The 11,941-nt window shown below is 40.4% G+C and overlaps 1 protein-coding gene across 1 annotated transcript; it reads right to left on the bottom strand.

The window, feature by feature from the left end:
* Positions 1-279: 279 nt before the first annotated feature.
* On the bottom strand, positions 280-9,728 carry pcdh8 (protocadherin 8). The gene is made up of 3 exons (XM_079428025.1): positions 7,258-9,728; positions 3,828-4,023; positions 280-949 (listed from the first exon to the last, which is right to left on the bottom strand). The coding sequence occupies exons 1-3, from the start codon at positions 9,712-9,714 to the stop codon at positions 597-599; spliced, it is 3,006 nt and encodes a 1,001-aa protein (XP_079284151.1). The 5' UTR covers positions 9,715-9,728; the 3' UTR covers positions 280-596.
* Positions 9,729-11,941: the final 2,213 nt, after the last annotated feature.

Genomic DNA, 11,941 nt, shown 5'->3' with positions numbered 1-11,941 from the left:
TTATATGATGGATGTGTACACACTTCCAACACACATTTATGTTCAAACAACTTGCAAAGTGAATTTTGCATCTGATGACCCCTTTAAAGAGAAACAACTTTGCTTAGTCTGAATGTTAGCTAAAAATGAGCTAAAAATTACATTTAATGTGTGTTACAGTTTGTTACTCATCCAATTAACCTTTTAACATAATTCAAATTTTTAACAAATTCAAAGCCTTAAGATTTAACAGTTTTCAAGATCATAAATTGTCCAAAATTTTCAAGAACGCAAAACATTGCAGATTTTACAATAACTTACTTTATTTCTCATGTTCACATTTCTTAAAAAGAAACTTGTGTAAGTAAACATTATAAAAGTGGTAACATTTGTAGCTTTAAAAAAATGACTTTTCATGTGTTACAGTTTGTTACAATGTGACAAAAAAGTGACTTACAAACAAACACAATCACATTATATTCATCCAAAACATGCTATGAAAAAAACAACAGGTAATATTGTTAAAAATATAATTTGTATATTCAAAACATCAATGCAGTCAAAGATAATATGTACAGCAACATTATTACAGTATATGCCAGTTTCAGACTGAGGTATCAGGCTTGTGTAAATCTGCCAGGACTCTCTGTGGCGATGGGTTTGGTGGAGTGTGTGAAGACTTGCACGTCTATATTCTCCGAGTCTTGTCTCCGCTGTGATTGTGGAGAGCAGATGTGAATGTAATCGTACTGACTCTGCTGATCTTCTGTAAGGCTGTGCAAGGCCACGCTTCTGTTGGTCTGAGTGTCGTAGCTGCTCCTCTGAAGCGTGGCCTGTGAGGACGGTCTCGTCCTTGAGAAGGTCGAGAGATGTCTGCTATTAACGCTCCCGCTGGTTCTGCTCACAGACGGGCTCCAGCATCTGTCCGAGTGACCGAGGATCCTGCACTCGCTGGTGCAAGCCCACAGACCTGAGGAAACACACTCCGGTAAGCATTCGTACACAACTGCCACAATAAAACCGCTGACTGCAACTTCTTAGCTCAATTCTGATTTTTTTATATATATATTTTATATCAACTTCAGTCTAATCCAATCAACAGCAATTTAGCAACTCTGAGTTTACATCTCACAATTATGATGTTTTTTCTCAGAATTATGAGTTTACATCTTTACATCTTTCAATTCAGATGTTTTTTAATTAAATAAAAAATAATAATAATTGTGCCCTTTTTCCTGCAATTTATATTGTGAGTTTGTCTCACAATTCAGACTTTTCTTATAGGATCACGACTTATAAATTCATAATAATAATAATAATTAAAAGAAAAAACAATACAGTTGAATTTTCAGTTTATTGCAATTCAAGTTTTTTTTTCAAATTAAAATAAATAAAAATAAAAAATAAAAAAGGTAATTGCAACTTTTTATCTCACAGTTCTCACTTTTTTTCTTGCAGTTGTGAGCTTAAATCTCACAATTCTGACTCTTATCTCAGAATTGCAAGTTTATATCTCACAATTGAAAATAATATATTTTACATCCCGCAATTCTGACTTTTCTTCTCAGAAATGCAGTTTATGAACTTGAGTTATGTTGCAAGTCAGATTTGTGAGAAAAAACATCTGAATTGTGTGAAATAAACTCTTAAAGAAAAAGTTAACTTTCCTAGATTTGGAACATCAGACTCTTGAATCAAACACCTTCTCATCAGAAAATACGTTCGTTCGACTCGTAATGTGCTCAGATGCGTGTGACTCGTGATATGCACACTGCTCAGCTCTATTAGTGCATGTGTGATCGCTCAGGCTCTTTGTTTCCCATAGATTAGCTTTTAACAAGGCTGCACTAGAAATGAATCAAAACTGACCTTGAAGTGAAGCGATCCAATAAGGCAGCTCATTAGAGCACCTCTCTACTTTAACTTTGCCTCACTAATCCGCACGACACCTCGTCAACGCAAACATGATCCTGCAAAAAATAATTGCCCTGACAATCGTCTGTGTAAGAAGACATGCTACCAGCGACTCTTTATCTGTTTCATTGCTGCACTTTTATCAAGAACACAAATGATCAGTTATGTTAGACTTACTTTCTAACTGTATAAAACTACAACCGTCTCCTCTCTCGTTAGTGTAAGACCTATACCAATGCTCCAAATCCTCCAATTATTTTTTGTTTTGCATCAGATCCTATTTTCAAGCTGTTTTGAAATTTAACAAAAATTTACGTCGGTTACATACAGTCATGGCCAAAAATATCGGCACCCTTGGTAAATATGATCAAAGAAGGCTGTGAAAATTAATCCGCATTGTTAAACCTTTTGATCTTTCATAAAAACAATTCACAAAAAGCTAACCTTTCATTGGAGAATAAGAATTTAAAATGGGGGGAAATAGCATTATGAAATAAATGTTTTTCTCTAATACACATTGGACACAATTAACAGCCCCCTTTTATTCAATACTTTTTGAAACCTCCATTTGCCAGTTTAACAGCTCTAAATGTTCTCCTATAATGCCTGATGAGGTTAGAGAACACCTGACAAGAGATCAGAGACCATTCCTTCATCCAGAATCACTCCAGATCCTTCAGATTCACAGCTCCATGTTGGTGCTTCTTCTCTTCAGTTCACCTCACTCATTTTCTATGACCCATTTTTGTGTTGTTTTTGAGGTTTGTGTTTGGATTATTGTACGGTTGGAAGATCCAAACATGGCCCATTATAAGATTTCTAACAGAGTCAGTCACTTATTGATTTTTTATCTGTTGGTATTTGATAGAATCCATGATGCCATGTGTCTAAACAAGATGTCCAGGACCTCCAGCAGAAATATAGGCCCACAACATCACAAATACAGCAGTATATTTCATTGTACACATGGGGTACTTTTTATCCCTGTGTTCACCAAACCCATCTTGAGTGTTTGCTGCTAAAAAGCTAATTTTTTTGTTTCATAGAAGCCGGTCCCATTTGAAGTGCCAGTCCTGTCTGATAACTGAATATGCTGGAGACTGTTTTTGGATGAGCTAGGAGAATTTTTCTTGAAACCCTCCCGAACAACATGTGGTGATGTAGATGATGTTTGACTTTTTTTTTTTAAGGTTTTCTGACCCCGAGACTCAACTATTTTCTGCAATTCTCCAGCTGTGGTCCTTGGAGAGTCTTTAGCCACTCAAACTCTCCTCCTCACCGTGCATTAGGACGATATAGACACACGTCCTCTTCCAGGCAGTTTCGTAACATTTTCTGTTGATTGGAAATTCTTAATTATTGCCCTGATCGTGGAAATGGGAATTTTCACTGCTCTAGCTCTTTTCTTAAAGCCACTTCACTAATTTGTGAAGCTCAATTATCTTTTGCTGCACATCAGAAATATATTCTTTGTTTTTCTCATTGTGATGGATGATTAAGGGAATTTGGGCTTTGTTTTCCCTCCTATTTATATTTCTGTGAAACAGGAAGCCATGGCTGGATAATTTCATGTTCATAATCACCCTGGAGTGCTCAAAATTGTGAATATGAATGGGAATATACTTCAGAGATATTTTACTCATAAGTACTTCTAGGGGTGCCAATACTTGTGGCCAATGTGTATTTGAGAAAAAACATTTATTTCATTATGATATTTCCCCCCATTTAAAATTCTTAGTATCCGATGAAAGGTTAGATTTTTGTGAATTTTTCAAATAAAACATCAAAAGGATTAACAATGCAGATTAATTTTCATAGCCTTCTTTGGTCATATTTACCAAGGGTGCCGATATTTTTGGCCATGACTTTACATAATAATATAGTATGTATAATAAATTGTTCTTAGTATGTCAGTCAGATGAGTTGATTCTAACCTTTATATGACGTGTAGTCTTTCCTGAGGCCTTCACTGATGTCAGAATCACTGTCATTAACATCACTGTCTCCTTTTCCGCTGTCTTTGCCACTGATCTGTGGGTCTCTGACTGCGATGGTCATCATGGAGTTTCCTTTCCATACCGTGATGGGTCGAGCGTTGTCTTTACCATAACCAGGCAAAGTGGAATATCCCTGTGAAAATACAAGAACCAAAGCTCATCCTCTCTGCTCTTCTGGAACGACATCACGTTGAGTAAATAATGACAGACTTTTCATTTTGTTGATAAATTACTGTTACTGTTGCTGTTAAGCACACTTTTGTGTTCAGTCTGCACTATTTTATTTAAATTTTTTGGGTATACTGTACAGTTGGGCAAAAAAGTCTTTAGTCAGCCACCAATTGTGCAAGTTCTCCCACTTAAAAAGATGAGAGAGGCCTGTAATTTTCATCATAGGTACACTTCAACTATGAGAGACAGAATGGGGGGAAAGAATTCAGGAAATCACATTATAGGATTTTTAATGAATTAATTGGTAAATTCCTCTGTAAAATAAGTATTTGGTCATCTACAAACAAGCAGGATTTCTGGCTCTCACAGACCTGTAACAACTTCTTTAAGAGGCTCCTCTGTCCTCCACTCGTTACCTGTATTAATGGCACCTGTTTGAACTCGTTATCAGTATAAAAGACACCTGTCCACAACCTCAAACAGTCACACTCCAAACTTCACTATGGCCAAGACCAAAGAGCTGTCGAAGGACCACCAGAAACAAAATTGTAGATCTGCACCAGGCTGGGAAGACTGAATCTGCAATAGGCAAGCAGCTTGGTGTGAAGAAATCAACTGTGGGAGCAATTATTAGAAAATGGAAGACATACAAGACCACTGATAATCTCCCTCGATCTGGGGCTCCACGCAAGATCTCACCCCGTGGGGTCAAAATGATCACAAGAACGGTGAGCAAAAATCCCAGAACCACACGGAGGGACCTAGTGAATGACCTGCAGAGAGCTGGGACCAAAGTAACAAAGGCTACCATCAGTAACACACTACGCCGCCAGGGACTCAAATCCTGCAGTGCCAGACGTGTCCCCCTGCTTAAGCCAGTACATGTCCGGGCCCGTCTGAAGTTTGCTAGAGAGCATTTGGATGATCCAGAAGAGGATTGGGAGAATGTCATATGGTCAGATGAAACCAAAATATAACTTTTTGGTAAAAACTCAACTCGTCGTGTTTGGAGGAGAAAGAATGCTGAGTTGCATCCAAAGAACACCATACCTACTGTGAAGCATGGGGGTGGAAACATCATACTTTGGGACTGTTTTTCTGCAAAGGGACCAGGACGACTGATTCGTGTAAAGGAAAGATTGAATGGGGCCATGTATCGTGAGATTTTGAGTGAAAACCTCCTTCCATCAGCAAGGGCATTGAAGATGAAACGAGTCTTTCAGCATGACAATGATCCCAAACACACCACCCGGGCAACGAAGGAGTGGCTTCGTAAGAAGCATTTCAAGGTCCTGGAGTGGCCTAGCCAGTCTCCAGATCTCAACCCCATAGAACATCTTTGGAGGGAGTTGAAAGTCCCAAAACATCACTGCTCTAGAGGAGATCTGCATGGAGGAATGGGCCAAAATACCAGCAACAGTGTGTGAAAACCTTGTGAAGACTTACAGAAAACGTTTGACCTCTGTCATTGCCAACAAAGGGTATATAACAAAGTATTGAGATGAACTTTTGTTATTGACCAAATACTTATTTTCCACCATAATTTGCAAATAAATTCTTTAAAAATCAGACAATGTGATTTCCTGGATTCTTTCCCCCCCACTCACATAGTTGAAGTGTACCTATGATGAAAATTACAGGCCTCTCTCATCTTTTTGGGGGAGAGCTTGCACAATTGGTGGCTGACTAAATACTTTTTTGCCCAACTGTATAGACACATTGATCAGACAGATGTCTTCGTTGCATTGCAAGCTTGTTTTATTTCTGCATCCTGTGCCATGAACCGATTTATTTTAAAGACCGCTTACGACAAATAAAAGCAGGTACATTTTGTAAAACACATTTAGAAACCCGTTCCATTGTGCTCCTTCCAGCTGTTTTGTAACACTTGTGACGTGACCCTTGTGATCTGTCACATTGCTTTGTGCTACTTTTTTATTGTTGGTCTATTTGATCACATATCACTGCATTTTCAGTGCCTTCCGCTATAAGCACTGCATTTTTAAAACAACATATGAAGTTAAAAACAGATCATTAAAAAGAGTTTCCAAAACAATTCCAATGTGTTAAATTGAGTTGGATTCCATTGCACTACTTTTAGCTGTTTTTAATGCAAGTACTGCACTGTGTTTGTACGCCTCCTTCGGTCATTGCATCACATCTCTGTTTCTCAGGGTTTCACACAATGAGTGTTATGTTTTTAAGACAACATGTCAAGTTAAAAACTGATTGACTGGTTTCTGTTTTATTCCTTGGCATCAGTCTCCTCTATTGTTATTTTATTTATTTATTTTATTTTATTTTATCCTGTTGTCATGTGCATCAGACAAACATTTTTGGCTGTTGCATCACTTTTTTTCATCTTTTTTTTTTTTACAAAGTGAGCATTGTATTTTTAACATGGGGAGTCAATTTAAGCATTGTTATTTCAGTATAATTGAGATGCTATTATAGTTTTTGTTAATATTTGAATCAGTTTTTATTTTTATGTTCTGTTTTCATTTAAATTTTAGTTCAAATTTAAAGTTTTAAATTTTTGTGTGCTTTTGTCATATTTTGTAGTTTTTGTGTGCATGCATATATATATATATATATATATATATATATAGTTCGTATTTAGTTATTTAGTACATTGGTAAAATAAATTAAAATGAGATTTTTTTCATATTTATCTTGTTGCACCTCTCATTTATTTTATTTCAAGTAACGAACAAACTTTTTTATGGCTTTATATTTGTTAACTATAATAACTCAAAATTTGTTCCCAATCCTTCAGTTGTTATTATAATTTTTTGCTCTTTTACACCATTTTATTTATTGTTGCAAACATATCTCATGGACGTTTTTGAGCGTTGCATTGCATCTCGCTTTTTTTGGTTGTCAATCTGCATTTTTTGAAAAATTCTTATTATATGTAGGTTACATATATATGAGATGCACGTCTTTGTTCACTGCATTGTGCAATGTTACAATAAACATTTTGTTGTTGTTGTTCCATTCCTTTGCATTCCATGTGCACTGTTTTGCATTGGCCTGTGCACGTGCACGTCATTGGCTGTCATGTCTTGTGTCATTAGCATTGCTTTCGAGCCCTGCATTGTGTTCAGCTGCGCTCCGTCGAGCTGTTTTTGAATGCATGTCCTGTGTGAACGGCCCCTCAAACACACACACAAAGAAAGAAACAGTCACCACTTACATCTATTTCCCCTGCCACACTCCTATATTTGCTCTTGAAGGTCTGTGGTGTTTCGTTAAAAACTTCGGCCGTCGCCTGCACACTGTTGTGTAGTGTCTCAGGCGTGCCGATGACGGTCGTGGAGTGAAATGCATGCGTGTCGAACACATTGGCAGTCTGGCTGGAGATCATGGACACTGCGTTGTGCTCTTTATCGTAAGGAATATCCACCGCGTCAGGAGGGTTAGCTTGTCTCTTCTGGTCGTTTTTGCGACTTTTGCATAGTATGTACGATAAAATAGCCAAAAACAGTAGCGAGGAACTCGTCAAAGCCAAGATTAAAATAAGCGTCCATTGTTTTGGTTCGCCGTCCTCTCTTCCGTCATAAAAATTGCCGTTTGAGGGCGCAGACTCGGTTAGGGTGAAATGAATCGTAGCTGTTGAGGTTAGCGACGGGTGGCCATTGTCGTTAACTGTCACTAAGACTTTCCATAAGTCGTACTCGTCGTAAGCGATTTTGCGGTTGATGTATATTTCCCCCGTATTCGGATCGATGGCGAAACCGAAATCGCCTCCGTCGTAGAGTTTGTAAGTGAGCTCTGAATTCAAACCGGCGTCTGAATCTTTCGCCACGATTCGGGTCACGATATAACCGGGCGGCGCATCTCTGGGAAGCTGGATTTCGGCAGATCCATTGACGAGCGGCGGTTGCGTTATCGAAGGCGTGTTGTCGTTCTGATCGACCACATTGATAATCAGTACAGCGTTGTTGTGAAGTTGCGGCCATCCTCGGTCGCTGGCCTGGACGCGAAGATCTAGCCGCTTCGTGACTTCATAATTAAAACTTTGCAAGGCGTAAACGTTTCCCGCTTGATTCATTATAGCAAACCTGGAGATGCTGTTGGTGTCCGAGTCAAAAAGCTCATAGGTTATTTCCCCGTTAAGACCAGAATCCTGATCGCTGGCTAAAATAGTAGTGATGTAGGTACCTGGAAGTTGATTCTCCTCAATGAAACCTTCGTATATCTTAGCGCTGAATGACGGCGCGTTGTCGTTGACGTCTGTAAGACGTATAATGTAATGAGTTACCGTGCGTAACGGCGGCACGCCGAAATCCTCAGCCACTACAGTCAAATTATACTCCGCGATCTTCTCTCTATCCAGAGGAGCCATGGTGACTATCGTGTAGCTCCCTTCATACGCTCTTTTAAGCCTGAAGTTTCCATGTCCACCGTTCAGAGTGCAGCTCACTTGGCCGTTCGCTCCAGTGTCCTTGTCTTTGATGCTGATTAAAGCCACCAGGATGTCTGGACCTGTAGCTTCGCTAACATGCGCCACACCATCTGTTACTGACGTGATGGACGTGATGATGATTTCAGGCGGGTTGTCGTTCACATCTCTGATGCTGATGATGATTTTGCACATCGAAGGCACAGGATTGTGTCCTAAATCGCTGGCTTGCACGTCGATTTCATACGTGGTCTCGTCTTCGTAATCCACAGGGTTTTGCAAAGTCAAATGTCCAGTTTTGTAATCCAGTTTAAATAGTTGTCTGATCTTTGTTGTGACTTGTTTGCCAAATTCATAAACAACCTGTCCATTGGGACCTTCGTCCGGATCGACAGCGTTCAGGTCTAGCAGTAGCGAATCCACAGAGGTGTCCTCTGGCACATCCACAGAGTAATGGCTGTGGTCAAACAGCGGGCTGTTGTCATTAGCATCCTTCACTTTGACGGTGACATTAGTGGCGCCGCTTTTCGCCGGATTCCCACCGTCTGCCGCCACGAGTTTAAGCGCGAAAAAAGCGCGGGATTCGCGGTCGAGTTCTTTGACGAGCACCAGCTCCGCATATTTAACCCCATCCACCCGCGTTATGACATCGACGCTAAAGTGAGCGTTCTCGCTCAGATGGTAGGTTTGGATAGAGTTAGAGCCCACGTCTGCGTCTTCGGCGGCGTCCAGCGCGACGCGCGTCCCAAGCGCCGCGCTCTCGGAGATCTCGACGGTGCAGTCAGTGCGCGGGAACACCGGTGAGTTGTCGTTTACGTCCAGCACTTCCACCTCGACGTGAAAGAGCTCAAACTGCTCTGCGGACACGAACGCGACGTCAAAAGTGATTACGCACCGCGGGTTGCGCTTGCAGATGCGTTCGCGGTCGACGCGCTCCTCCGCCGTCAGCCTCCCGTCGCTTTCCCTGAATCGGATGAAGGAGCCGGTGGAGGGGCTCATGAGCTTAAACCTGATTCCGGGGAAAGTCCTGCGCGTTTTGTCCGGGGTCCAGGTTACATTGCTGGCTAGAGTTCCGATGACCGTCGGCGGTCGGACCTCCTCGTATATCTTATACCTCACCGTTCGTTCCTCAGAAACGACCTGTGACACGAGAGAAATGCATATCAGCGTACCTCCGAATATCCGCGCGAATAAAAGTCCTCGCCTCATTTTAGCGCACCTGCGCGCGGAGAGAGACGCGCTGTTCATCAGGTTCTCGGAACTGAAGCAAAGTCACTTGTTCCGCGCGCAGCTTCTTCTCTGACCCCTCCCGCGACAGACACGCGCCAATGACATTTACAATGCACACGAATGACCAATACACCTTCACACAGGTCTGATGCACGCGGGAACCAACGCGATATTCAATGCGTTATAATGGAATTGAAGAGAATATTCAGTAGGCTACTGTAGGACTGAGCTTTGTGCGCGCATGTGGGGAGGGTGACAGGACAAAGAAAAATACATTTCATTTTCTCTCTCCTATTTGAACGGACAGGGAAGGACACGGATTTTTAATGCATTTGCTGTAGAAACTTGAAATTGATTGTTTGACTGTCCTTTAGAATGGAAATATTATTGAAATATATAATGGAGTCTGTTTTAAAGAAACGACTGGTTTTGAGTATGCATATAAGCTTAAAATGTCTCCAAATGTGGACCGAATTGGCATTGTGTGAGAATGAGGATGGTGACGTGACATCCCTGTCTTCAAAAAAGCATTTTCATAATTTGGATGAGCAGCACGTAACACTGATTGTGTCCAATGCACAGAGTATTTTTAGCAGTTTGAAGCAGACTGTCCTGCACTGTGACCGTCCACATCATGAACTGTGAAATACAGAAATGCATCAGTGAGCAATGTGGATAGAAATGCTATTTATTGCTATGTTTGGACTACATTTCACTGTGATGTGCACCAGTATTACTGAGTCCTGTGGAGTATCTCATCAAATCTCTTTCTAAATGTGCATCTCTAGGGATCCTTGAAAATGTGGCTCAACAGGACGCAAGTAAGATAGTTTTCCAAACGTGTAAGTTAAGAAGAGGAAAAGTTGTGCCTCCTGCTATTCATTTAAGGTCTGTTTAACTCCCACCATCTTCATTTATTCAGTCCTGTGGTGTTGCGCCTCCCAAAATGGCCTAATCCCTTTAAACTTCTTCTAAAAGTACTTTAACAGCATTTTCAGATTGTCTTATTATTATTTATGTGCATTGAGTTTTCACAGCCTCATTAATTGAGAGACTACAGGGAATGTGTGCTTTATAAAAATTAATTTGTCACACTGCGGGGCCATAGAAATGAAAGTGAAAAGTTGATTAAAAGTGGTGGAAAAAATGCACTTTTCCACATTCTCACAATCTGTCTGCCTTCCTCATCCGCCCATCTCTTATCACGAATCTCTCAAAGCAGAACTATAATGTATTCATCTTTAATCTAAATCCAAATCTTGCCCACCGGCTGAAAGTCTCCAGACGCAAGCCTGGATCTCAGTCTGGTTTTGGCCAGTTGTTAAACTCGGAAAATTGCAGTCAGATGTGCGAAATGCTTCTAAATATTTCATGAACTTATCGTACGCACCTATCAACCGGCGGTAAAATTTATTCCAAACATTCCAGATGATATTTTGCAGAAAGCACTACATTTCTTTGGAAGTTCAGGGCAATCTTTTGTGCTTTCAAATGAATCCGAGGAGCTGAAAAGAGGTTTTTGTAGGGGGGGGAAATGCTTTGCAACTGTTTGAAAGGAGATAGGGATTCCAAATTCATAGTCCGCTCACAGACATAATTCCATTTTTAATAGGATTCTAAATGCATTTGGTTTCAGGGGATATCTTTTTGCATTTTCAAGTTTGCTAATCACATCCGTCTATGACATGCTTCAAGAAATGGCACGGAAGTCGACACATAAAACTAGGCACGGGCTTCATAAAGGTTTGAAACGGGGATAGAATTATACGGCGGCGATGCCCACAGTTGGCTGATTAGTGTTCGTGCGGGAGATGATTTTAAGATTCCTTCTGGACACAGTAGCATCTCTCTCTCCCGGGGAAACCGAGCCTTTCTGTGAACAGCATTAAGATTTGCAACATTTGGGAAAAAGGCCACGAGAATTGTGTTTGCCAGTCTTCAGTGGCAGCTCTAATGATTATATTGAGAGAAAGAGAGAGAGATAGAAGGAAAATATATCAGTGACCTTTGCCTTATCAACCGTTCCATGTAAACATTTAGTTTAATGGCATTTGAATGCATGCATTTTCGCGTAATGCACTGAATACAAGATTGCTTGCCCTTTCTCCTTATGCACTATAAAAAATGATTTTTCAAAGATTATCAAAATGTGTTTTACAAGAAAATACTATTTCAGTCTTTCTACTTTCATGCTGAATTCAATGCGTTATATGCCCTTTCTTTTGCAGTGAATGGGTGCCGTCAG

Source organism: Barbus barbus, assembly GCF_936440315.1.
Source record: "Barbus barbus genome assembly, chromosome: 11".
Lineage (NCBI taxonomy): Eukaryota > Metazoa > Chordata > Actinopteri > Cypriniformes > Cyprinidae > Barbus > Barbus barbus.
This window is presented reverse-complemented; position numbering and strand designations above follow the sequence as displayed.